This window comes from Xenopus laevis, chromosome 7L, assembly GCF_017654675.1.
Source record: "Xenopus laevis strain J_2021 chromosome 7L, Xenopus_laevis_v10.1, whole genome shotgun sequence".
In the NCBI taxonomy this organism is placed as follows: domain Eukaryota; kingdom Metazoa; phylum Chordata; class Amphibia; order Anura; family Pipidae; genus Xenopus; species Xenopus laevis.
The window spans coordinates 4,539,464-4,566,524 of NC_054383.1; the positions used below are offsets into that span (position 1 = coordinate 4,539,464).

At 41.4% G+C, this 27,061-nt stretch overlaps 1 protein-coding gene across 1 annotated transcript in view; it reads right to left on the minus strand.

The window, feature by feature from the left end:
- rab11fip2.L (RAB11 family interacting protein 2 (class I) L homeolog) overlaps positions 1-27,061 on the minus strand; it is a gene marked incomplete at its 5' end in the record, with an annotated part of 38,914 nt that overhangs the window by 9,212 nt on the left and 2,641 nt on the right. Inside the window, 3 exon segments of the mRNA NM_001095838.1 lie at positions 938-1,031; positions 8,310-8,775; positions 11,634-12,052. Of these exon segments, the coding sequence (NP_001089307.1) occupies positions 938-1,031; positions 8,310-8,775; positions 11,634-12,052 (979 nt within the window).

Below are 27,061 nucleotides of genomic sequence, written 5' to 3' on the forward strand. Positions count from 1 at the left end.
CAGGAATCAGACTTAAAGGAACAGTAACACCAAAAAATCTAAATGTTTGAAAGTAATTAAAATATAATGTACTGTTGCTCTGCTTTACTATAGTTTATATAAACTATATATGCTTGAATGGCTGCCCCATGGCTACACAGCAGCTTGTTTATATAAACTATAGTAGTACTTATCTGTTATCTACTGTGTATCCTGTGCTTGAATGGCTGCCCCCATGGCTACACAGCAGCTTGTTTATATAAACTATAGTAGTACTTATCTGTTATCTACTGTGTATCCTGTGCTTGAATGGCTGCCCCCATGGCTACACAGCAGCTTGTTTATATAAACTATAGTAGTACTTATCTGTTATCTACTGTGTATCCTGTGCTTGAATGGCTGCCCCCATGGCTACACAGCAGCTTGTTTATATAAACTATAGTAGTGTTTCTGACACAAACACGCCAGATTTACCAGTGCAGGGCAACATTACATTATACTGTCTTTCATTTTAAACACTTCTATTTTTTGCTATTACTGTTCCTTTACACTTCCCTGAGTGAGAGTGGGTTACTTCCACTCAATAAGTCGTGCACACTATGTTGCGATGCATTAGTACAAAACTGCTCACTAGTGATGGGCGAACTTATTCGCCAGACATGGATTTGCGGCGATTTTTTGCATTTTGCCATCTACAAATTTTTCTCGTGAAGCTGCTACAAAAATTTGCCGTCAAACTAATTCGATGTTACAAAAGTCGCTCGTGTAAAAAATGTGCACACCCATTTAATTTAATTTAATGCATTTGGACTTTAGCAAGTCGTGCATGTAAAAATTGTCGCACAAATAAAAATTTACACTCGTCAAAATTATTTTGACGCCCATTGGCCAATGCGTTTCACAAATTTTTCAGCGAAGTGAAACGGGACAGATTTGCCCATCACTACTGCTCACTTACCGTTGATCTGAGGTTGTGCTGATGGTGTTCGGCTCCAATTCGCCCCATTTGTGTTGTTCCGAGGGCTTCGCTCGATGAAAACTTTGGCCGTGAGCTAATATATATATATATAGAGAGAAAGAAAGGTTTAGATGCTGATTCAGCAATGGTACAGCCACTAGAGGTCAACAACATGGGGATGGCCTTATTGTTATTTTCACTTTTGTTTTATGCTTTGCACATTACACTTACATTCATAAATTACTTATTATTATTATTATTTATTTCATGATGCCTTTCACCCAACCATCATGTGAAATCTCACATATTGTCTGGTAGGGATTCACCAAATCCACTATTTTGGATTCAGCCAAACCCCTGAATCCTTCACGGAAGATTCGGCATATGCAATTTAGGGGTGGGAAGGGGTATACATTTTTTACTTCCTTGTTTTGTGACAAAAAGTTATGCGATTTCACTCCCCACCCCTAATTTGCATATATAAATTAGGATTCGGATTTGGTTCGGCCGGGCAGAAGGATTCGTCCGAAGTCCGAATATTGCTGAATTCGGTGCATCCCTATTGTCTGTGAATGGGTAGAAGCAAACACACACAGGTAACAGAAAAAGCATACTTTTTTTTTTTACTCAAAGGAAAACTATACCCCGAAAATGAATATTTAAAGGAAAACTATACCCCCCAAACAATATAGGTCTCTACAAAAAGATATTGCATAAAACAGCTCATATGTAAAATCCTGCTTCATGTAAAAAAACATTTTTCATAATAATATACTTTTCTAATAGTATGTGCCATTGGGTAATCATAAATAGAAAATTGCCATTTTAAAAAACAAGGGCCGCCCCCTGGGATCGTAGGATTCACTGTACTCACAAACATACCAACAAACCATACATGTTAGGTCACATGAGCCAATTAACAGACAGAGTTGTGTCTTTTGCTTCCACACTTCTTCCTGTTACAGTTAGAGAGCTGCAGTATTTCTGGTCAGGTGATCTCTTCCTGTTACAGTTAGAGCTGCAGTATTTCTGGTCAGGTGATCTCTGAGGCAGCACAGAGACCATCATGAAATGGTGGCTCAAGGCAAGAGATGTAAAAGGGCAATATTTACTTTAATATATATTCCAGTTTGGTAAGATTCTTTAATATGCCACTGAATATGATATGAACTATCTGTTGCTTAAGTGTTCATTTTGGGGGTATAGTTTTCCTTTAAGCAACAGATGTGTATAACATATTAAAGGAGAAGGAAAGCTACGGAGGCATTTTATTGCCAATAGATAAGCTGCAATAGTGCAAGCTAGAATGCTATATTTATTCTGTAGAATGTTTTACCATACCCGAGTAAAAAGCTCTAGAAACTCTCTGTTTGTTTAGGATAGCAGCTGCCATATTAGCTTGGTGTGACATCACTTCCTGCCTGAGTCTCTCCCTGATTTGGGCTCAGATTACAGCAGAGAAGGGAGGGGGGTGAGAGAAGCAAACAGAGTATGCTCTTGCCCAGGGCAATGAGGTTTAAGCTGAAGGTAGGAAGTCTGATACAGAAGCCCATGAGTACACAATAGAAGGAAAGAAATGCAGTGTTTCTTTTGACAGGGGACTCAGAGCAGCATTACTTTGGGGGTTTACTGGTGTATTTAGATGGACCTTTCTGATAAAGTTTACTTAATTTTAACCTTTCCTTCTCCTTTAAGTGGCATATTAAAGAATCTTACCAAATTGGTCTATTTATTTAAGTAAATCTTGCCCTTTTATATCTCTTGCCTTGAACCACCATTTGTGATGGTCTGTGTGCTGCCTCAGAGATCACCTGACCAGAAATACTGCAGCTCTAACTATAACAGGAATAGATCATCTGACCAGAAATACTGCAGCTCTAACTGTAACAGGAAGAGATCACCTGACCAGAAATACTGCAGCTCTAACTGTAACAGGAAGAGATCACCTGACCAGAAATACTGCAGCTCTAACTGTAACAGGAAGAGATCACCTGACCAGAAATACTGCAGCTCTGACTGTAACAAGAAGAGATCACCTGACCAGAAATACTGCAGCTCTAACTGTAACAGGAAGAAGTGTGGAAGCAAAAAATTTCAGTTTTCTATTTATGATTACCCAATGGCACATACTACTAAAAAAGTATATTATTATGAAAATGGTTTATTTACATGAAGCAGGGTTTTACATATGAGCTCTTTTATGCAATATCTTTTTATAGAGATCTACATTGTTTGGGAGGTATAGTTTTCCTTTAACAACAGTGAAAATTAGCCCTTTCCACTGGGCCTTCCGTAAATAAAGTGTTTTTCACGTGCGTCTGGTTGGGCGGTTTGGTTACAAGGGGACTGCGGGCTCTGCGAAATCGTCTTTGGATGTAAGGAAGTCGGCGCCGAACGCCTGTTCCCTATTAGCATAGTTATTCGGTCTCATTATTGTGTAATGTGCAGGTTACAAATAGGCTTGGAAGTGCACTAATTACAGGCTGAGGAATTATTGTGACTGTTACCCAGTGAAACGAAAGCTGTTTCGCTACAAGCAGGGGATAATAATAATGTGTCTCTATGGAATAGACATTGGGGAGTAACAGATGCCGCATGGTTAAAACAACAGAACTTATTATAGGAAACACTTCTGTTACTCTCTATCCATGTAAAGTATAGACATTTGTTGTTAACTACATCACCCATAATCCCCTTACTACTTAAAGGGGTTGTTCACCTTTGAGATAACTGTTAGTATGATGTAGAGATTGATATTCGGAGACAATTTGCAATTGGTTTTCATTTTTTATTATTTGTGTTTTTTGACTTTTTTAGCTTTTTATTCAGCAGCTCTTCAATTTGCATTTTAAGCAATCCAGTAACTATGGTCCAAATTCCCCTAGCAACCATGCACTGATTTCAATAAGAAACTGGAATATGAATAGGAGTGGACCTGAATAGAAGGATCAATAATAAAAAGTAACAATAACAATACATTTGTAGCCTTACAGAGCATTTGTTTTTAGATGGGGGTCAGCGACACCCATTTGAAAGCTGCAAAGAGTCAGAAGAAAAAGGCAAATAACTATAAAGCTATAAAAAATAAACAATGAAAACCAATTGAAAAGTTTCTTAGAATTGGCCATTCTACATAATAAAAGTTACCTTTAAAGGCATTGTTCACCTTTGATTTAAAGGAGAAGGAAAGGCTAAAAGTAAGTAAGATTTATCAGAAAGGTCTATATAAATACACCAGTAATCCCTCAAAGTAATGCTGCTCTGAGTCCTCTGTCAAAAGAAACAGCACATTTCTTTCCTTCTATTGTGTACTCATGGGCTTCTGTATCAGACTAACTGTTTTCAGCTTAAACCTCCAGGGCTAGGGCTTGAGCATGCTCAGTTTGATCCTCTCTCCCTCCTCTCCTCCCTGCTGTAATCTGAGCCCAGAGCTACGAGTGAGCAGGGAGAGACTCAGGCAGGAAGTGATGTCACACCAAGCTAATATGGCAGCTGCTATCCTAAACAGACAGAGAGAGCTTCTAGAGCTCATTATTCAGGTATAGTAAAGCATTCTGAAGAATAAATATAGTGTTGTAGCTGCACTATTGTGACTAATCTATTGGCAATAAACTGCCTCCGTAGCTTTCCTTCTCCTTTAACTGTTAGTGTGATGTAGAGAGGGATATTCTGAGACAATTTGCAATTCGTTTTAATTTTTTATTATTTGTGTTTTTCGAGTTATTTAGCTTTTTATTCAGCAGCTCTCCAGTTTGCAATTTCAGAGGCTGATAGGGTCCCTAGTAACCCTGCATTGATTTGAATATTCTATATATGTATATTCTAGAACATACTAACTAAAGTTAAAGGTGAACCATCCCTTTAATGATGGAACCAATAGTAAGTGTAATAAAAAGTCATTTTTACTTTGTTAAATCAAGCAAATATCTCCCCACCAAAAGATCGGGTTGTGTGTGCTTGCCACTAAAGATTAGGAGGGTCAATTTATGGTGCTGCCTATACAAGTGGCCCGTGGCTATAGCTGGGGGTCAGACCAAAGGCTGTGTAGGATGAGATTTGAGAAGGGGGGGATTGATTATTTGGCTCTCAAAGATAGGAATGTCCTGTTGTGTTCTGTTGTTAGACATCCAGTCACTTAAGCCTTTATACATTACATTTTTGGCTAACTAACTATATTAGAAACATTTTTTTATTTTGCACAGGCTATCCATTTACCTAGTTTTATGTTTACACTGATCTGTTCCTTTAAAGGGATACTGACATGGGAAAACATGTTTTTTTCAAAACGCATCAGTTAATAGTGCTGCTCCAGCAGAATTCTGCACTGAAATCCATTTTTCAAAAGAGCAAACAGATTTTTTCATATTCAATTTTGAAATCTGGTATGGGGCTAGACATATTGTCAGTTTCCCAGCTGCCCCCAGTCATGTGACTGTCATGTGCTCTGATAAACTTCAGTCTCTCTTTACTGCTGTACTACAAGTTGGAGTGATATCACCCCTCCCTTTCCCCCCCAGCAGCCTAACAACAGAACAATGGGAAGGTAACCAGATAGCAGCTCCCTAACACATGAAGATCCCTGGTAGATCTAAGAACAGCACTCAATAGTAAAATCCAGGTCCCACTGAGACTGATTCAGTTACATTAAGGCTAGGGCCACATGGCGCGATTTTGCCGCGATTCTGCGCTGGGCGAGTTGCGAGTTGCGAGTCGCTGCGGTTTTTAAGCCGAAATAGCTTTGTTAACTTTGGCGCTGGCGTCAATGCAAATCGCGGCGAAATCGCTGCGCTAATTCACACGCGGCGATTCTTTTTCTACTGTCGCCCGGAAACGCCCAGCGAGGCAACTTCGGGCGACAATAGAAAACGAATCGCCGCGTGTGAATTAGCGCAGCGATTTCGCCGCGATTTGCATTGACGCCAGCGCCAAAGTTAACAAAGCTATTTCGGCTTAAAAACCGCAGCGACTCGCAACTCGCAACTCGCCCAGCGCAGAATCACGGCAAAATCGCGCCGTGTGGCCCTAGCCTAAGAAGGAGAAATAACAGCCTGCCAGAAAGCAGTTCCATCCTCAAGTGCAGTCACAAGTCACATGACTGGGGCATCTGGGAAACTGACAATAGGTCTAGCCCCATGTCAGATTTCAAAATTGAATATAAAAAAAATCTGTTTGCTCTTTTGAGAAACAGATTCCAGTGCAGAATTCTGCTGGAGCAGCGCTATTAACTGATGCGTTTTCCCATGACAGTATCCCTTTAAGTGTCAGTTCTCCTTTAATTGAATTATAAATTGGGCTGCTGTAAGGGGAGTAGTACACAATAACACAGAAGGAGAGCTGGATTGTTACCGTATACATCCTATCGGTACCTGCAGTCATCTCACTGGACCTCAAATTGTGATTGAATAAAAACTTAAATACTTGTACTAAACCAGTGTCCAGTGCTACTCGCTCCCTTAATTACATAAACTCCATTTGCCATGACCTGCCTAATTACCTACTCTATATCTCCAATGACCTTGCTAATAACTTTTCCGGTTCCTCTGTATTGGTACCGACGACAGTTTCAAATTAAAGGCAGTTTCTACTTTCACACCTGCCGCTGCCTGCAAATTGAGAAATTTTCACATCGGCTGATTAGTTGGCTGAATCAGCTTGTCTATCTCTGACGAATGCCCCCGCAGAATAGCACAAGAGCTCACAGCAGCGGGAGGCCACAGCCGGACACGTTGTTTAGTGCCTCTCTGTGGACTGGCAACTAACAAAAGCAATGAAATCCAATCTGGATCTATATATTTCAGAGGAGGTAAAAAAATGAAAGCTGCACAGTTAAGCCAACCACATTCATGTAAGCAACCGTTAAAGGGGAACTATTGGGAAAATGAAAATGTAATATAAGCGTCATCATACTGAAATAAGAAACTTTCTAAATACAGGTATGGGACCTGTTATCCAGAATGCTCGGGACCTGGGGTTTTCCGGATAACGGATCTTTCCGTAATTTGGGTCTTCATGCCTTAAGTCTACTAGAAATTCATTAAAACATTAAATATACCCAATAGGCTGGTTTTGCTTCCAATAAGGATCAATTATATCTTAGTTGGGATCAAGTACAAGCGACTGTTTTATTATTACAGAGAAAAAGGAAATCATTTTTAAAAATTTTGATTATTTGGATAAAATGGAGTCTATGGGAGACAGCCATTCCGTAATTCGGAGCTTTCCGGATATCGGGTTTCCGGATAAGGGATCCTATACCATCAATTAAATATTCTGCATTGTTTCTGAAATAATCAAGTTTATCTTCACTATTCCTCTCTCAGCATCTGTTTCTCTTCATTCTCTCTTCATGCAGCAGTTGGGTGTCAGATATTCACTGACAGTTAGATCCAATATATCTTATAGGGGGCTCCTTTTGCCTAGAAGATGTATTAGAGCTCACTCTATTAAAAACACCAGACATCATGTCTCTCTACATGCAGGATTTGTGCCAGTCAGTTATTTTGTTACATTTTGTTTGTACTGGAATCAGTTATTTGAGTGAGCTCTAATACATCTGCTAGGAAAGGAGCCCCCCTATAAGATATATTGGATCTAACTGTCAGTGAATATCTGACACCCAACTGCTGCATGAAGAGAGAATGAAGAGAAACAGATGCTGAGAGAGGGATAGTGAAGATAAACTTGATTGTTTCAGAATGTTTAATTGATTGTATTTAGAAAATTTCTTATTTCAGTGTGAGGAAGCTTATATTAAATTTTCATTTTCGTGATAGTTCCCCTTTAAGGAAGGTAGACACCTATAACCTCTTGTACAGTTGGTGCAGCATATATCGGTCACTGGGAGTGACTGGTTAAAAACATTATGGTAGCGTTAGCTTTGGCTACTGCAACCCAAAAACAGTAGGGTCATATATAAACACTGGGCAACAGGGGGCAAATTTGCACATGGGCAAATTGGATATTTGCTTTCGTTGTCCTCCTTGCATTTAGCTGAAAAAAATCAATGATTGGTTGCTATGGGTTACTGCCCAGGTGCAAATTTGCCCTGTGTTAATAAATAGGCTCCAGTATGTTGACTCACTAGTGGTTTGCAATGGAATTTATAGACTTGACACAGAGTACTTAGCAGCAAAGGTATTACTCAGTTTTAACTGTTAAACTTGTATACAGAATTTTGGTGGTATATAGTACGTTTGGCAAAGTCTGACTTAGTCCAACACCCGTTGCAGTCAAATAGATGTTTGTAAAAAGTCAGAGAGGTTGCTATGTACTACTCAACTGGGACAAAGATACTTTACCAAATAAAACTGCCTACGTCTAGATTCTGAGTAAGTTGAAGCACAAAGCAAAGACAAAGAGAGGAGGTTATTACCGTTGATCTGTTGCCTGGTTTCCCATCCTATAGTTTGTTAAAAAGGGGTTTGTGGAGTCAAAGCCGGAGGATTTTGGTGGAGCCACACTGTCCGGGGACCTCACATCAGAGCCCCAGTCCAAATTCTCTTGGCTTTGCCTCTTTCCTTCCTTTTTTCCAGTTACTCTTTCAAAGAGACTAACTTTGTCCTTTTTCTTTGCCTCTTTCTTTCCTTCCCCAGATTTGGAGAAGAGTCCGACAGAAGTGTTTCCTGGCGCAGCCTTACCACTGGCTTCCCAGGAGTTGTTCTTATCCACGTATGGGGTCCACTGCCTGGGAAGGGTGGCAAACTTTTGTGGGAGAGTAGGACTAACACTGGGGTCTCCCTCTGAGCTTCCCCCAATAGTCCAGTCACTTCCAGTAGGATTGGTTTCCGCTTTTGAAGTGTCCACACTCATGGTTCGTCGGTGAGGTGACTTGATGCTTCCTGGTACATGAACAGTAACAAACAATTATACGAGTATACGTTAACAACCAACTACAAATCATAGAGTGCATGGTCCTCAGCTATGGTAGCATACATATTGCATATTACAAGTCCAGGTTACTTCTAGCATGATGTAGAATAATGCATAATATGGGCCATGTGAGTCACTCTAGTAGACCTTGTGGTCCAAATCTTAGGGTTATTGGCACACAACGAGTTGTTTTGCTACTACTGTAAAAGTCACCAGGATAAAATGCACAAAACTGCAGATTTAAAGTACAAAGAATAGCTGTGGTTATGACATAAGCATGTGCATCTGGTTTCCAGTGTTTTGTCTGTAAGTTTTACCTAGAAAAAGCTCAAAGCACCATAAGACTCTGTAATTGCCCTAAAGCCTAACTAGTTGAGGAACGCTCTTCCATTAAATTATCAGACAGTAACCATCTGACAAGTACAACAGCCCAGTTACATAGTTATTGTCCTCTATACTTTATATCCCATCCAGTCTGCTCCTCATCATCTTTGTTCCATGTGTTGTTCCATATGGTTGGCCACTGTCTACATCAGGGATCCCCAACCCTTTTGAACCCGTGAGCAACATTCAGAATTAAAAGGAGTTGGGGAGCAACATATGCATGAGAAATGTTCTTGGGCTTCCAAATAAGTGCTGTGATTGGCCATTTGGTAGCCCCTATGTGGATTGTCAACCTCCCTTGAGGCTCTGTTTGGCAGTACATCTGGTTTTCCAAGCCTGGAATTCAAAAATAAGCTCCTGCTTTGAGGCCACTGAGAGCAACATCCAAGGGGTTGGAGAGCAACATGTTGCTCACGAGCTACTGGTTGGGGATAACTGGTCTACATAATCTGTTTTTTTGAGGACACCATAGTTTGCTGATTAGCATGTGCAACTTCCAACCAGGGAAGTCAATAATGTCAGGGTTTTGAGCCGTGTTCTTGGAGCATGCTCAGAGGCCAGTGATGTTTAAGAGTAGCTACTCAACCTATGAAAAGAGTAGAAGCTATAGAACACATTTTAGTTTAGGGTGTAGGTGCAACTGACCTCCCAGGGGAGGTTAATAGTTCAATAGAGGCTAGAACCTTCAAATAAATAAAATACTGGTCTTTTCAGCCAATAGTGCAACCAATGTGATAGGTAAACTTATGAGTCTTGGTATTTGCCAATATTCCATGTCTAGGGTGATGACCAGTCAGAACTGTGATTTTCCAGTATGGCTCCATCGGGCTTTATATTACAGTGTTTTATATAATAATAACAATAGAGAAGTTTATGCAGGAAAATATCTCAAATGGTTTTTATTGAAATTAATACTCCATTACGATCCCCACACAGATACTACGATAAAGAATCAACTGACACTTTTCATGTTACAAGCTGCAAAAGCTATGATACCGAAGATAGGAATCCCCCCTACACTCCAAGATTGGTTTCTCCTTATGGAAGAAACTCGGAAAATGGAAGAAATAACTGCAATGATTCGTCGCAAAATACTGGCAGACTTGGGCTCCATGGATAGTATATCTTAATTTAAATTTAAAGAAGTGATAGTTTCTAAATTTGTGTAAATTTAGAGAAATGTTGAAATCTACGGCCAAAAATAAGAACTTGGATATTCACAGTGAAATTTTTGAATTGGTGGTTGACACCATAAAATACTCTATTTTTTTTTTTTCTTCTTCTTTGTTTTTTTTTTATTAAATGTTATTTTATAAATTTCTATGTGAAATATACAGGGAAGGAGAATGATATGTAGTATTTTTTTTTCCCTTAATCCCTCTATTCCTTTTTTTTTCTATATCCCCTTTGAAAAATTTGTATAAATAAAGAATTGAAAAAAAAAATTACAGTGTTTAATACAAGCATATATATTGTATGTCATGCAAAATAATTCAGAAGCCTCTATTAAGAGAGCCGATATTCATTGCCTACTATTGATTGAGACAGCAGCCTGTTGCCTCATTTATGGGCCACATTCTCCAATCAATATCTGATTAGTGATGGGCGAATTTGCGCCGTTTCGCTTGTCCGAAACGGTGAAAAATTCACGAAACGGCGCTGGCGTCTCGTTTTTGATGCCGGCGCCAGTTTTTGACGCCGGTGCCCTTTTTTGGCGCCGGCGTCCGTTTTTTCAAAAAAACATTTTTTGACGCTGGTGAATTTTTGCGGCAAATTTTCACGGGCGTTTTGCAAATTTATTCGCTGGCGGCAAATCGCGCAAATTCGCCGCAAATTCGCGCCTGGTGAATAAATTCGCCCATCACTATATCTGATCTTGGCTTGTCCAGCTATTATCAAAAATTCAGAAATATATTCCCAGTCAATTCTCAAAGTTAAAAAATCACTTTTTATTCATCATAAATATTAAAAAGTAGGCATACAGACCAATTGATGCTCTGCCTTACGCATTTCGCACCCACGGGCACTTATTCATAGGCATTACTGTTGTTACATTTGGTCAAAAAATTTATACCCCAGGAAATCCCTCCCCAAACGTTAAAACCAATCACGTGTTGCCACCTCACGTTTCTTTTCTTAAAGCAACATACATATCAAATTGGTCCTATTAGCAATGTTTTTCTGCCTATACTCGGTTTCATCTCACAACCATTTTATTAGGATACCCACATTTAAACAAGTATTTAAATGGCAATTTAATACTATTAGTTGGACAAGTTGGACAAGTTGAAACATCTCAAAGACGTTACGTTAGAAAAGGTTCTGAAAGATCAAGCAGAAAAATCTCTGATATTATTGTGTGTGACTACTTTACCAGCAGTGATGATTAGATCATGGTGGCACTGGATTAAAGATGTAACCAAAAAGCACAGCAACTACTCACCGCTCTCATCGGCTGAACTGATGGAGTCAAGGGGCTGGTTAACTGGAAGACCAGCAGTGTTCATCTTTGAGGAATGAGGCCCAATTAAATCTGACATTGAGTGGGCAGACGATAGGCGCTGTGGGCCCAAAAGGAATGGCTTTTTTGGCTTGTTTCTTATTTGGATCTCTTTGCCAGCAGAATCTTGGCCTGAGTGCAGGTTGCTGGTACTGGGGATAATGGCAGATGAAGTGTCTGAGCCTTCTGGTTTCCTTCCTTTCATCTTGTTCTTTAAACGGGCAAAGGGAGAACGAGTTTTGTCTTTTACAGACAAGTCAAACATACTGGCCGTCATATTATTCCTCATGAACTGTATGTTGACCTTTAGTTCTCCTCTCTCCTTATTCCTCTTCCCCTGTTTGGATTCCAGCTTGTACCATCTAAGGGAGACAAAAATAGGGGTTAATGGTGTTAAAGGGGTTGTTCACCTTTAAAGGAGAAGGAAAGCTCCAAGACAGTTTATTGCCAACACAATAGTGTAATCTAGAACGTTATATTTATTCTGCAGAATGCTTTACCATACCTGAGTTAAAAGCTCTAGACACTGTCTCTGTTTGTTTAGGATAGCAGCTGCCATATTAGCTTGGTGTGACATCAATTCCTGTCTGAGTCTCTCCCTGCTCACTTATAGCTCTGGGCTCAGATTACAGCAGGAAGGGGAGGAGGGAGGGAGAGAGGAGCAAACTGAGCATGCTCAAGCCCAAGCCCTGGAGGTTTAAGCTGAAAACAGGAAGTCTGATACAGAAGCCCATGAGTACACAATAGAAGGAAAGAAATGTGCTGTTTCTTTTGACAGAGGACTCAGAGCAGCATTACTTTGAGGGTTTACTGGTGTATTTATATAGACCTTTCTGATAAAGCTCACTTAGTTTCCTTCTCCTTTAAATGAACTGTTAACTTTGGGGCAGATTTATCAAAACATGTAATCAGAATTTACCACAGCAAAACTCAGTCATGTTCTATTCATTCCTATGGGATTTTTAGAATCGTATTTATCAACGGAGTTCACCATTTGATAAGTATGCTTTCAAAAATCCCATAGGAATGAATAGAAAGCGAGTGAGTTTTTCTGTGGCGAGTTCTAAATCAACACTTTGATAAATTTGCCCCCCTTGGTGTGATGTAGAGAGGGATATTCTGAGACAATTTGCAATTGGTTTTCATTTTTAATTATTATCTGAGGTTTTTGAGTTATTTAGCTTTTTATTCAGCAGCTGCTCCAGTTTTCCAATTCAGCCATCTGGTTGCTAGGGTCCAAATAATCCTAGAGACTGGAATATGAATAGAAGGGGCCTGAAGAGAAAGCTGGAAAGTCAGAAGAAGATGGAAAATAATTCAAAAACTATAAAAAAAAAAATAATGAAGCTCCATTGAAATGTTGCTCAGAATTGGCCATTCTATAACATACTAAAAATTCAATTGAAGGAGAACCACCCCTTTAAGCTTTAAGGAGCTAAATATCGTGTAGGTAACAGGAGTCAGACTATTCTGATTTACCGACTATCAGTCCAAAGGAGTAAAATGTCTCGAGCGTTTATTTGATAGGGACCCTGTATACAGTCGCCACACATAACAGAATTCTGCCGTACACATTCCTAGGACTTGCACAGAACACCTTTCCCTTGTGTCTCATTGCAGGGTCTCCAAATGAGGTCCAGCCTTTTTGCACCCCAGCAGGTATCTGTGTACCCCGCACGTGCCAACGAGTTGCCGTTCCAAAGCCAACGCTGCTGAAACAATTTGCACTCTGCTGGCTCAAGCCCTGGGACTCCCTGCCACGTCTGATAACTCGGATTGTTCCTGCTGATCAGATGAAAGCTTCTCGGTTGCAGCACTCAGGCCACATGTACAGTTGGGAGATCAGAGATTCATTCACAGCAAATGCTGACGCTATTGGAAACTGTCAGTTTCTTTACTCCACTCTCTACCTGACGGGAGACTGGCTTTCATGCTGCGCCGCACATCTGAGGTGCCTGACCTATTCCTCTGTTGTATAACAGCACTTTATCAACCGCTTCAGTAATTAAAGGGAAAGTGTTTATTTCTTAATCTGATACAAACACCAACCCATGGAAATGTCATTGTTTACAGTGGGAGTCATCTTTTAATTCTTTTTTTTGTTTTTTTTTTTAATGATACCCTCTTAGTTACCTTCTCTCAGCCCAATGATACCTTCTTGTTGATCCCAGCCTATTCCAAATTATGGAAAGACCCTAGGAAAAACCCTAGGTCCTGTGCATTCTGGATAACAGGTCTCGTACATGTACTCCTATTGGACAGGTATAGGACCTGTTATCCGGAATGTTTTCCTTATAACATATCTTTCTGTAATTTGGATCTTCATACCTTAGGTCTGATAAAAAATGATTTAAAGATGAAATAAACCCAATAGGCTGGTTTTGCTTCCAAAAAGGATTAATTATATCTTAGTTGGGATCAAGTACATCTACTGTTTTATTATTACAGAGAAAAAGGAAATAATTTTTAAAAAAAAATTGGCTTATTTGGATAAAATGGTAGATGGCCTTTCCGCAATTTAGAGCTTTCTGGATAACGGGTTTCCGGATAACGGATACCATACTTGTTATAAAAAGAAAAAACTGAAGTATGTGATGCAATTATTCAAGAAACAGTCGCATGACTAAGAGGAAATATGTTCTCCAGAAAGGAAGTAGACAGTCACATGGATAACAGGGGAAATACGTAGAAGAAAGGAAGCAGAAACAGTCACATGACTAAGAGGAAATATGTTCTCCAGAAAGGAAGTAGACAGTCACATGGATAACAGGGGATATACATAGAAGAAAGGAAGCAGAAACAGTCACATGACTAAGAGGAAATATGTTCCCAAGAAAGGAAGTAGACAGTCACATGGCTAACAGGAGATATACGTAGAAGAAAGGAAGCAGAAACAGTCACATGACTAAGAGGAAATATGTTCTCAAGAAAGGAAGTAGACAGTTACATGGATAACAGGAGATATACGTAGAAGAAAGGAAGCAGAAACAGTCACATGACTAAGAGGAAATATGTTCTCAAGAAAGGAAGTAGACAGTCACATGGATAACAGGAAATATTTTCCCAAGAAAGGAAGTAGACAGTTACATGGATAACAGGAGATATACGTAGAAGAAAGGAAGCAGAAACAGTCACATGACTAAGAGGAAATATGTTCTCAAGAAAGGAAGTAGACAGTCACATGGATAACAGGAAATATTTTCACAAGAAAGGAAGTAGACAGTTACATGGATAACAGGAGATATACGTAGAAGAAAGGAAGCAGAAACTGTCTCATGACTAACAGGAAATATTTTCCCAAGGAAGGAAGTAGACAGTCACATGACTGCTACGAAATATAATATTGAGAGGTTAAAGGAGAAGGAAAGGCTAAAAGTAAGTAAGCTTTATCAGAAAGGTCTATATAAATACACCAGTAAACCCTCAAAGTAATGCTGCTCTGAGTCCTCTGTCAAAAGAAACAGCACATTTCTTTCCTTCTATTGTGTACTCATGGGCTTCTGTATCAGACTTCCTGTTTTCAGCTTAAACCTCCAGGGCTAGGACTTGAGCATGCTCAGTTTGCTCCTCTCCCCCTCCCTCCTCCCATCCCTGCTGTAATCTGAGCACAGAGCTCTAAGAGACTCGGGTAGGAAGTGATGTCACACCAAGCTAATATGGCAGCTTCTATCCTAAACAAACAGAGACAGTGGCTAGAGCTGTTTACTCAGGTATGGTAAAGCATTCTGCAGAATAAATATAGCGTTCTATCTTGCATTATTGTGGCTAATCTGTTGACAATAAACTGTCTTGGAGCTTTCCTTTTCCTTTAATAAACATATATTTTATAAATCAAACCTATTTGATGTAATATTGCAGATTAATTTTGGATATAAATATACACTTATTTAGAAGGCACTATCCCTAAACTAAGATGTTCTGAATAAGGCCAATAAAAATATCCTAATTTCAGGTGGCTTCTACCATAAGACTCTGCTTTCTCATTTGAAAACATCAACGTGACAAAATGTATTTCTTCTGCGCTGACCTGTTTTATTTCACAGCTCGACCGGTATAATTACACTTGCCGAGACATAACCGTGGTGAAATGAAGCTCATTCTGACAAACGATTACTAAATAACCCGACCCCAGTTTTGTGGCCCTGTGGGAGGATTAAAGTCTCTGCGAGTGGATTGCAACACTGACCACTTCACTTTATCCCTCGGAAAGTACAACAGAGATTTTTGGCAAGGGCTGGTTCTTTGTGCGGCAAATCAAACTTCAGGAGGAATCAATACGGCGCACTAGTGTTACATGACGTCCCATAATGGTCAGGTCAATTATATGAGGCCGGCCTGCTTTTGTTTGTACCAAATGAGCTGGGACGGATGCCAAAGGCTGCTTTCCGATAAGAAACCAGATATTCTTCGGGTTTCAGCAGAAGAAAAATATTTACAATCTGAAATCAACGTCTTCCAATAATCTAGTGAATGTACAGAACATATGAAGAATGACCTGGACACAGAGATTTAGTTATACAGAGTGGCACAGATGAACTGCAGCACACGCTAAACTTGGAAATGTGCAACGTCCCATTCTAAGCACTTTACCGATTTACATTTATTCATAATCACATTTATAAACATCAAAAGCACTGAAATTTGGTAGTTGCTTAGATATGTATTATTAAAGGAGAACTAAACCCTAAAAATGAACGTGGCTAAAAATGGCATATTTTATATAGGGAACTTATTGCACGAGGCTAAAGTTTGAGCTTGTCAATAGCAGCAATGATCCAGGACTTCAAACTTGTCACAGGGGGTCACCATCTTGTGTCTGTGACACTCACATGCTCAGTGGGCTCTGATTGGCTGTTGAGAAGCTAAGCTTAGGGCTCGTCACTAATTATCCAGCAGAAAATGAGCTTCCCTGGCTGTAATATAAGCTGATGCTACAGGTTTGCTGATTATTCAATTCTGATGCTAATTGCACTGGTTTCTGTGCTGCCATGTAGTAATTATCTGTATTAATTACTAATCAGCCTTATATTGTGACATTTCTATTCTATGTGTACTGTATATTGTGAGTGGCTCCCTAAGCTCAGTAAGTGACAGCAGCACAGAGCATTAGGGATGTAGCGAACGTCGGAAAAAATGTTCGCGAACATGTTCGCGAACGTCCGGACAAAAATGCGAACGGTTCGCGAACGTTGCGAACCCCATAGACTTCAACGGGAAGGCGAATTTTAAAAGCTAGAAAAGACATTTCTGCCCAGAAAAATGATTTTAAAGTTGTTTAAAGGGTGCAACGACCTGGACAGTGGCATGCCAGAGGGGGATCAAGGGCAAAAATGTTTCTGAAAAATACATTGTTGACACAGCGCTGCGTTTTGTGCTGTAAAGGGCAGAAATCACACTACGTCACTCAGGTGATGTTTCTGGACACGGAATGTGAAAAAGCTCACACAGCTAGGTGGCACTTGGTTAAAGACTGGGCAAACAATGCCTGCAAGGGCAACGTATACAGTAGTGGATACGGAATATATTATTGCTGCTGTAAAAACATCACTCAGGTGATGTTTATGGACACGGAATTATTATTGTTATTATTTAGACAGAATGTGAACAAGCTCACACAGCTAGGTGGCATTACTAGCCAGCAAAGCTACCTAACCTAAAATGTCCCTCAAATCCCTGCAGAGTTCTGTCCCTACAATACAGAGCAGTATCAAGTAGATTACTAGCCAGCAAAGTTACTATCAACTGTCCCTCAAATCACTAACAGCTCTCTCCCTACACTAGCTCTTCCAAGCACACACAGGCAGAATGAAAAAACGCTGCAGGGCTTCAGTTTATATATGGAAGGGGAGTGGTCCAGGGGGTGTGGGGGTGGTCCAGGAGGGAGAGCTTCCTGATTGGCTGCTATGTATCTGCTGGTCTGGGGGAGAAATGGCAAAAAAAAGCGCCAGCTAAGGCGAACCCAAATTGGCGAACGTTGCGCAACGTTCGCGAACATTCGGCGGACGCGAACGGTTGATGTTCGCGCGAATTAGTTCGCGGGCGAACAGTCCGCGACATCCCTACAGAGCATGTGCAGTGAATCAGCAGAAAAGAAGATGGGGAGCTACTGGGGCATCTTTGGAGACACAGATCTTTACTGCTAAAGGGCTGTGGTTGCCTTGGGCTGGTACAGAAGCACAAAACACAATGTACAGCATTACCAGCTACTTCTTTAGTTAGGCTTTAGTTCTCCTTTAAGAAACAATTTCTCGGTGGTGGAAGTTGGAGACTGTCCATCTCCACTATTAGGGACTGCCCCAGTGAAATAGGTAGTTGGAAGAAATGGGGATTAAGTACATATAGAACCAACATATAAAGTGTTGATCGCATCAGCTTTGAAGGTTCAAATTGGACCCACTTGGCAAGTATCCGAAGGGCTGTGGATGCCTTGGGCTGATACAGAAGCCCAAAACTAAAGGGATACTGTCATGGGAAAAAAAATCTTTTTCAAAATGCATCAGTTAATAGTGCTGCTCCAGCAGAATTCTGCACTGAAATCCATTTCTCAAAAGAGCAAACAGATTTTTTTATATTCAATTTTGAAATCTGACATGGGGCTAGACATATTGTCAATTTCCCAGCTGCCCCAAGTCATGTGACTTCTGCTCTGATAAACTTCAATCACTCTTTACTGCTGTACTGCAAGTTGGAGTGATATCACCCCCTCCCTTTTTCCCCCCAGCAGCCAAACAAAAGAACAATGGGAAGGTAACCAGATAGCAGCTCCCTAACACAAGATAACAGCTGCCTGGTAGATCTAAGAACAACACTCAATAGTAAAAACCCATGTCCCACTGAGACACATTCAGTTACATTGAGAAGGAAAAACAGCAGCCTGCCAGAAAGCATTTCTCTCCTGAAGTGCAGGCACACGTCACATGACTTGGGGCAGCTGGGAAACTGACAAAATGTCTAGCCCCATGTCAGATTTTAAAATTAAATATTAAAAAATCTGTTTGCTCTTTTGAGAAATGGATTTCAGCGCAGAATTCTGCTGGAGTAGCGCTATTAACTGATTCATTTTGAATTTTTTTTTTTTCCCATGACAGTATCCCTTTAAGTTCTAACATTTCTAGTGTAATTCTTTGTTCTCTTTAATGCCTTATCTAATATCAGTGCTGTGCTTTTTGTTAATCAGAAGGCAAACAAAGTCACTGTGTAATCACCCTCTAAAAGTCACAAGAAGGTTAGTTCTGCCTCAGGAAAAAGTCCTGAAAAGCTGAGGGGAAATGAGAACAAGAACAGGGAAGAGATTACTTGCAAGATGCACTACCTGATCCTTTGAAAATAATCCCTGTGATTTACCCAATAGTAGTGGATGGCCACGAAGCAGAGTCTGTCTCTAGGTTAATACATTATAAAATCCAGGGCTGGGGAATATCCAACATTGGTGAATATCCATCATCACCCACATATTTTATGGAAGTGGATTTTATTAAACTGGAAAAATTTAATGCAAGCATGCTACTTATTAATCACTTCATTTCCAGAAGTACTCGTAGCCCATGAAAAAAAGCCGCGCGTTAAATATTCCTTTACATATCAGATATTTGGGGCCGAAGCATTGTTTTCAATTTCATCATGTTGGCTGGCCTTATTTTAATTAGAAATAAACAGCCCACGACACCTAGAAACAGCCCAACCCTCCATTCGATCGTATTGAATACGGAGTATAATTCTCTTTTGTAGAGCACCAGTGACTCTTTGTAGTGCAGAGTACAGCTGCACTGGAACAAGGAATCTATTAAATATATTAAAATTGGGAATCATTACCCATAAAAACACTTCATCAAAATAGCTGGAGAGCCCTAAAAAAAAAAAACAAGCCTATTCCAGAAAACAATGAGAACGGTTCCGAGGGGCTATGTTCTAGCATGGACCAGGCTGTGTTCCGTTTCAAAGGCTCCAACAGTTTTAGTTAAATAATTACAGGTGTGATACCTCCGGACAAGGAGCTGATAAAACCACAAGCATGTAATGGGCAACAAAAATAAAAATTCATTCGGTAACAAAAATACTGATTTTTAACACAGAAAGATTGGAGGAAGTGCTGCCTTGGTATTCGTGGGTAATAAACACATACAACTGATGGTGGCTACTGATTGGTTAGACCAGGTGCAGCCTACTATAGGGCTTTGGGAACCCACAGGTTGCATAAAAACTGCCACGGCTTTCTTTTTAATAAACCTTGGACCACCAACGTCTAAATCCAATACTAAATAAATCTGTAAATGCTCCTGTGAAATATATACAGTATCAGAAGAATAAATAATAAGATTTAGGGGCAGGTGCAGTCTATAATAAGATTGTTGCTGATGGCAAAATATCCCTACAAAGTGGGCACTTTTATTGGGCACATTTATTGGGGTCCAGGTTCCTCAGTCGCCATTTTTTACCAAATCAAATACATCTATGACATGTAATCCTAAGGGTATAACAACACGGGAGCAGCGCCGATCCGCGCCTTTATGCCGCCTGAGGCGGCCTTCCGTTGCCGCCCCGGCCCCTCCTCACGGCGCTCACATTTTCTGCGCAGGAGGGGGCACTAGAAAACCGGAAATTCGGCTCTTAGTTACCAGGAGCGGCATTTTTGCCGCCCCTGGTAACCAGGGGGGGCGCTGCCGCCTGAGGCAAGTGTCTCAACTCGCCTCATTGGTGGAGCGCCCCTGCACGGGAGATTTTGGTCAGATTTTATCTGATCTTGCCATTCAACAGCACACAATCTGTAGGATCCTATGAAATTGGATTCCCCTATAGCTAGAATGTAAAGTCGGATCAGATAAAGTCGGGTGGTGTCGTTTATTTATGCATCTACATCCGAAAGTCAATGTATTTCAATGGCATTAGAAAAGTCAGTCAGACACCATGAGATTTTATCTCGTCACAGTATGGAAGGTTCCAATCCAACTGTCGGAAAATTTTCCTTGTAGTTCCATTATATTTCGATCCAGGACCAAAAGGGCACACAGCCTCATAAAGTAAAAAACACTCATTGAAACATTAAAAAAAACAAAACAGATGGCTGCTGTGTAACGGACGCCTAACGCGTTTCGGGAACACCCCTTTATCATAGGTGGTTTGCCCTCCCAATTTTTTTTGGATCTTTGCAGCTTGAGGAGCTCCGCTGGGTGTGGGCACACTGAACCCTCTGCAGTCCCCCTCTGACATTTTATTAAGGGAGAAAGTTGAACATTTTATCTAAGTCCCAAAAAACTCTGGCGTCTTTTCCTTTTTACAGGGTGATAGGCTGAAAAAGATCGAAAAAAATTTTTTGGAGTACCCTCCTTCCACTGTACATTAACAGCTCTAATGTGGAGATCGTCAAAAGCACCAAATTCCTTGGTGTCCACCTGGCTGAGAACCTCACCTGGTCCCACAACACCAGCTACTTAGCCAAGAAAGCCCAACAGCCCCTCTACATCTCCCACCATCCATACTCACAACCTTCTACAGAGGGACTATCGAGAGCAGCCTGAGCAGCTGTATCACTGTCTGGCCTGGAACTGCACCGTCATGGAGCGCAAGACCCTACAGAGGATAGTGAAGAAGCAGAGAAGATCATGGGTGTCTCTCTACCTTCCATCACTGACATTTACACCACTCGCTGCATCCGTAAAGCCACCAGCATTGTGTCTGATCCAACACACCCCTCACACTCACTGCTCACACTCCTGCCATCTGGAAAAAGGCACCAAACTCACTACCAGACTGTGTAACAGTTTCTTCCCCCAAGCCATAAGGCTCCTGAATACTCAGAGACCGGACAGATCTCACACTCCATCTGACCTTACTATATACCACAACGTTACACACCACTGTACTCCATTGTATAAATAAATAGCCATTGGATACAATTGTTCTCTATGAGCACATCTGCACTTTATCATGTTCTTTATCATGTTCTTACTACTGTCATATCACAATGATACACCATCATGTCTGACGTTTAGCATTATTTATATAACATATTACATCTGCTGAGTGTGTCCTGTATTGTCCTGTCCCTGCACTGTGCTGTCCTGTCTCGCACAAGTTGCACATTTTTGCACTTTTTGTCTGTTGTCCGGTACATCTATGTTGTGTGTAGCACCAGGGTCCTAGAGGAACGTTGTTTCCTTTCACTGTGTACTGTACAAACGTATATGGATGAAATGACAATAAACTCACTCTTGACTCTTGACTTGACTCTTGAATGCATTCCCTAAGTGTGGTGTTTTGTCAACTGCAGGAAATCATATCTCCCTGGGCAACAAAGCACTGAAAAAAACCTTTCCATTGGGACCTGTAGTCCTACGTATGAAACTTATGAATCACACAATTAATAGCCTTCAGAGACAAATTTGCATGATTACGAAATTTACGTTTTACCCCAGAGATAACCATTGGTTATAACAGAGAGATATTCAAGATGACAGTGCCCAAAGTGCCATCATCCTCATACTCTACCAGAGTAGTAGCACATATTTCCCCAAAAATGCTGAGATTCCTTTTTCAGAGATGGTCCCTCCTACATGCTATAAGCCCTGGGCAACAAACACAAAATTATAGGAAATAAATCAGTAGTAATTTCCTACCTTGGTTTTTATCTGAAGGATAAAATCTAGGATTTGGCTCAGGGATTCAGCAGCCGATTCTTCTGTAAATATGCCTATGTTGGGGCAGTTCTGGCCCATGACTACATAGTGTGCTAACACTAGCCTTGGGAGGCAGAACTAAACAGAGATCATTTGCTCTATGGATTTCATACGCATTTTTTTGCCAAAATTTGCCATGTGCATATTGTAGGGATGAACCGAATCAAAGAAAAATGCAAGATTCAGGATTTGGCCAAATCCCAAAATAGTGGCTTTGGTACATCCCCAGCATAATGACAGGTAGATACAACTGAAGTGAATAGAAGGAGACAGGACCAGTTTGGGGCAGGAAGGGGAAAGGAAAAATACCACGGTTTGCCAAGTCTGCCATTAGCCTCAAGTGCCAACAATGGAGGCAACATCTTACCAATCGGAGTGGCCACTGGATCATTATTAAACGGATAACACAGACTTAGCTGTTGTCCCTGTAAGTGATTGGACTACAGTAACGAGAGAAGTCAAACTTAATGTCCTCCAATCAGCAGCTTGGACAGAATGCTGGGAGCTGTAGTTCGTACTACACACTCCATGTGGCTCAGCGAATCCCACACATGAACCAACTAGCATGCGTTACTAAATGTATGCTGGAGATGACATTGTCATGTTGCAGTAGTAAGGCATGGATATAATTTACTACTGATTAGTCATGTGTTCAGTCATGAGGTTAGGGGGGAATAAAGCTAAGCAGTGTAAATTCTAGTATCATGCTACTAATCCTGATCCTTCCTAACAACCCTCAACTCCACCTCCCGTCTGAAAAATTCCATAGAAAAACTAACTTATGTGCCTATTGAAGCCCTTCTATCTCAGTTTGCATAACCGATACTTCATACAAACATATTTCCTACATCATTTGTGCCCAAACCCCTTCGATTTTATGCTGTCAGGCCTTGTGTCTCGGTGTGTCTGTTCCATTATTTGTGATTAGGTTGTTTCTGTTTGTTATACTCTTTCTGTTCTTCCCATATGATTGTAAAGTGCTGCCGGATACGTTGTCACGTTATAAATAAACTATAATAATAGTTCTTCCCTTGTCTAGTACCATAACAGATTCAGCCCTGGCATTTCAAAGACTTTGTTTTACTGTATGTCATTTGGTAAAAGGTCAGAAAGCAAAAACGGGCCCCCTAATTCTCATGTGGAGAGAACTTTTGTCCAGGGTCCGACTGCAGAGAGCAATGTTGGTGGGCACAGACCAGCCCTGTCCTTATCAATTAACATGGGACCTTTAATGTCCACCAGCGCTCGCTAAAGCTGCCCATACATAAAGAGATCCGCATGTCTGGCGAATTTAGGCCAAACAAGCGGATCTTTCACAGATATGCCCTAGGGCCGAACGAACGGATTACAGCGAGGCTCCAATGGGCTCCAACCAACCTTCCCAATCGATTTACATCTGAACGACCCACAAGTTAAGGTGCCCATACACTGAGAGATCCGCTCGTTTGGCGATGTCGTCAAATAAGCGGATCTCTCCCCGATATGCCCACCTGGGCAATATCGGGCTGATCCGATCGTGGGCCCTAGGGCCCAACGATCGGATCCTAACGAATAGCAATGGGCGGTCGGATCGCATCAACAAATAGATGCGTCCGCAATCCAATGGGATTTTTTGTTCCATACGATCGAGATCTGGCCGACTTTCGGCCACATCTCGATCAGTGAAGCCCGTCGGGGGCCCAATCACGGGCCAATAAGCTGCCGACATGGTCTGTTGGCAGCTTTTATCGGCCCGTGTATGGCCACCTTTAGGAAATGCGTAAGGAATGGGAGAGGAGTCACCTATGTGTTTTCTCTGCCTCCTATCAATACAATGCTGCAGAACACATGCAGAGCTACATTTATGGGGGTGGCCACAGGGCTTTGTGCTCTAATGATGCAGGCTAGCTCGAAACCTGCGGGACCTGCGGCTCAGGCGAATTCAGCTCGGCTACCGAAAAAAATCTTTGGGTCATGTGCAGGTTTCGGGTTGATCGCTCCCTTCTGCTTTCCCTGCCTGCGACACTGCCGGCTTCCGGCCCGTCAATTTATAGACTAGCCTTTTGTGTTGTCACCGCGGGGCAAGTACAGGTCTATAAATAGAGGCGAGGGAGCAGGCTGGGCCGGTTTAGGGTTGGGAGGGTGCAGGTGCGGGTCAAAAAAAAACTCAACCCGCACATCACTACTGTGCTCCTAAACGACGCATAGACACCTGCAGCAATTCATCTAGGGTGGAAGGTAGGTGCAAATTGCAAAAACATGGCGCCTGTTCTTTGCACCTTGCACCCCGACTTCCAAGCTGTTAATTACCTGTATTGTTATTTGATTAATGGCATATGAATCATGTTAATGGCTTCGGGCTCGTAGTAGTGTCCGCAAAGGGCTAGGCCTGTGGGGCAGATTTGGTTTGTAATGTAAATACTAAACAAACCAACAAACAAAACAAACACAACAAAGCTTGTGACCTAAAAATTTCTGTTTCAATTCAGGGTCGCAAAACAATGAAGTGGCACTGGGAAGTGGTTAGGGCAGGGGTCCCCAACCTTTTGTACTCATTAGCCACATTTAAATGTAAAAAAGAGTTGGAGAGCAACACAAGCATGAAAAAGTCCATGGGGGTGTCAAATAAGGGCTGTGATTGGCTGTTTGGTAGCCCCTATATGGACTGACAGCCTACAGGAGGCTCTGTTTGGCAGTACATCTGGTTTTTATACAACCAAAACTTTCCTCCAAGCCTGAAATTCAAAAATAAACACCTGCTTGATGCCACTAGGAGTAACATCCAAGGGCTTGGTGAGCAACATGTTGCTCGCGAGCTACTGGTTGGGGATCACTGGGTTAGGGTATAACAACATATAGAATAAATCCTATCCACTGCTTATTGCTTCCCATTAGGGCAAATCAGGCCACCTTATCTCCTGCTTAGCCGGCAGGCAACCAAACATTTATGGGCAGATTTATCAAAGTAGAATGAATCCAGCACACGAAATCTGCTCAAGGGTTATTACCCGTGTTTAAAGCCAAGCCAAACAGGTTAGAACGTTTCGGGGGCGTACCCCTTCGACCTGACGAAGGGGTACGCCCCCGAAACGTTGTAACCTGTTTGGCTTGGCATTAAACACGGGTAATAACCCTTGAGCAGATTTCGTGTGCTGGATTCATTCTACTTATTTACCATTTTTTGGAGGTGCCGTACTCCTATGTTCCATGCACCGTGAACGTGAAAAGAGGGAACAGGTGTGCATCTGCATTTCGTTTGGCAGATTTATCAAAGGTTGAATTTCGAATTTATGTGAATTTTTCGAATAAATTCGAATATACTCACAACTCGAATGGGAGGTTATTTAAGAAAAATTTGAATGTCAAATAGTCCCGACCCGAAAATTCTAATTGAATTCAACTCAAATTCAGAAAAAAAACTCGAATGCCACGAAGGAAATAAACATATTCAAATGGTTCAATGGGCAGAGACACAAACTGTGATTCGGGGAGATAAGTCGCCCAGCGACAAATCTCTTCTTCTTCTGGCGACTGATCTCCCTGAACTGCCTCCCCTGCCTTCCCACCAGCTAGAATGTAAATCGCCAGCGGGATGGCACTTGGAGTGATTCGTTTTCTGAAGTCACCCGAAGTTCCCGACGGCAATTTACATTCTAGCCGGCGGAAAGGCAGGGGAGGCAGTTCGGGGAGATTAGTCGCCCGAAAAAGAGGAGATTTGTCGCCGGGCGACTAATCCCCCCGAATCGCAGTGTGTGTCTCTGCCCTTAGCTGGCGACTATTCGAATTAGAACTGTTTCCATAGTCAAGGTGTGATAAATCTCATATTTGTATTTACATTCAAATTGGGGGATTCAAATTAGAATATGTGAATTGACACCTAAAAACTATTTGAAAATACGAATTTACTATTCGACCCTTAATAAATCTGCCCCTTAGAATCGCCACTTACAGTATTTATCTGAACAGCGATTTCCTGGGTCAGTCGACTAAGGCTCAAAAATACAGCGGTCAATATTTTCAAGTAAAAATTGCCTGACCAATTGCAATACAGTAGTTATCATTGGACCTTGGGTCAGTGCTCCTCCACCTCTGAGAGGCCACTGAAATGGCAGTTGTTACACACAGGAGTAAATACCAGGGTGAAAAGGAACACCAGCTGGAGTACAAGGTTATTGTATATATTCTAAGTTACCCCCTTAGTGAATTACAGTATCCTTGTCCAATACCACACGGCCTTGCATTTCTTTCCCAGCTGTCAATACGTCAGCCATTAGGCCATAAACCAAGCAGAACTGGTCCTCACATATTTCTACACCAACTTACACTGTCCTGTCGGATGTAGAAGTACTACATTATAGAGGGGCTGCAGAACTTAACACAGTGCCCTTTATAAAACAACCAATTTAAATGACATTTAAATAGTAAATGTAATTGCCACTGAAAGCAGTATCTGTCCAGCTGTTTATATTCTTTGCTCTGCTGGTTCTGACTCCTGAATCAGTGTTGTAGAAACCAGCTGATTTAAAACAGGGGTCCCCGTAGCCCGTAATTAGTGCTGGTGTGCCGAATTGGACACTGTGCACCAAATTGGAGGCTGGCGTGCCCGAATTGGACACACAGTTGCCGTTGGCCCCCTCCCCACTTACCCAACCCCCCCCCCCCAATCCTTGCAAAAAAAATTTCCTTTGCACCATTCCCTCAGCCAAAAAAGTTGATTTA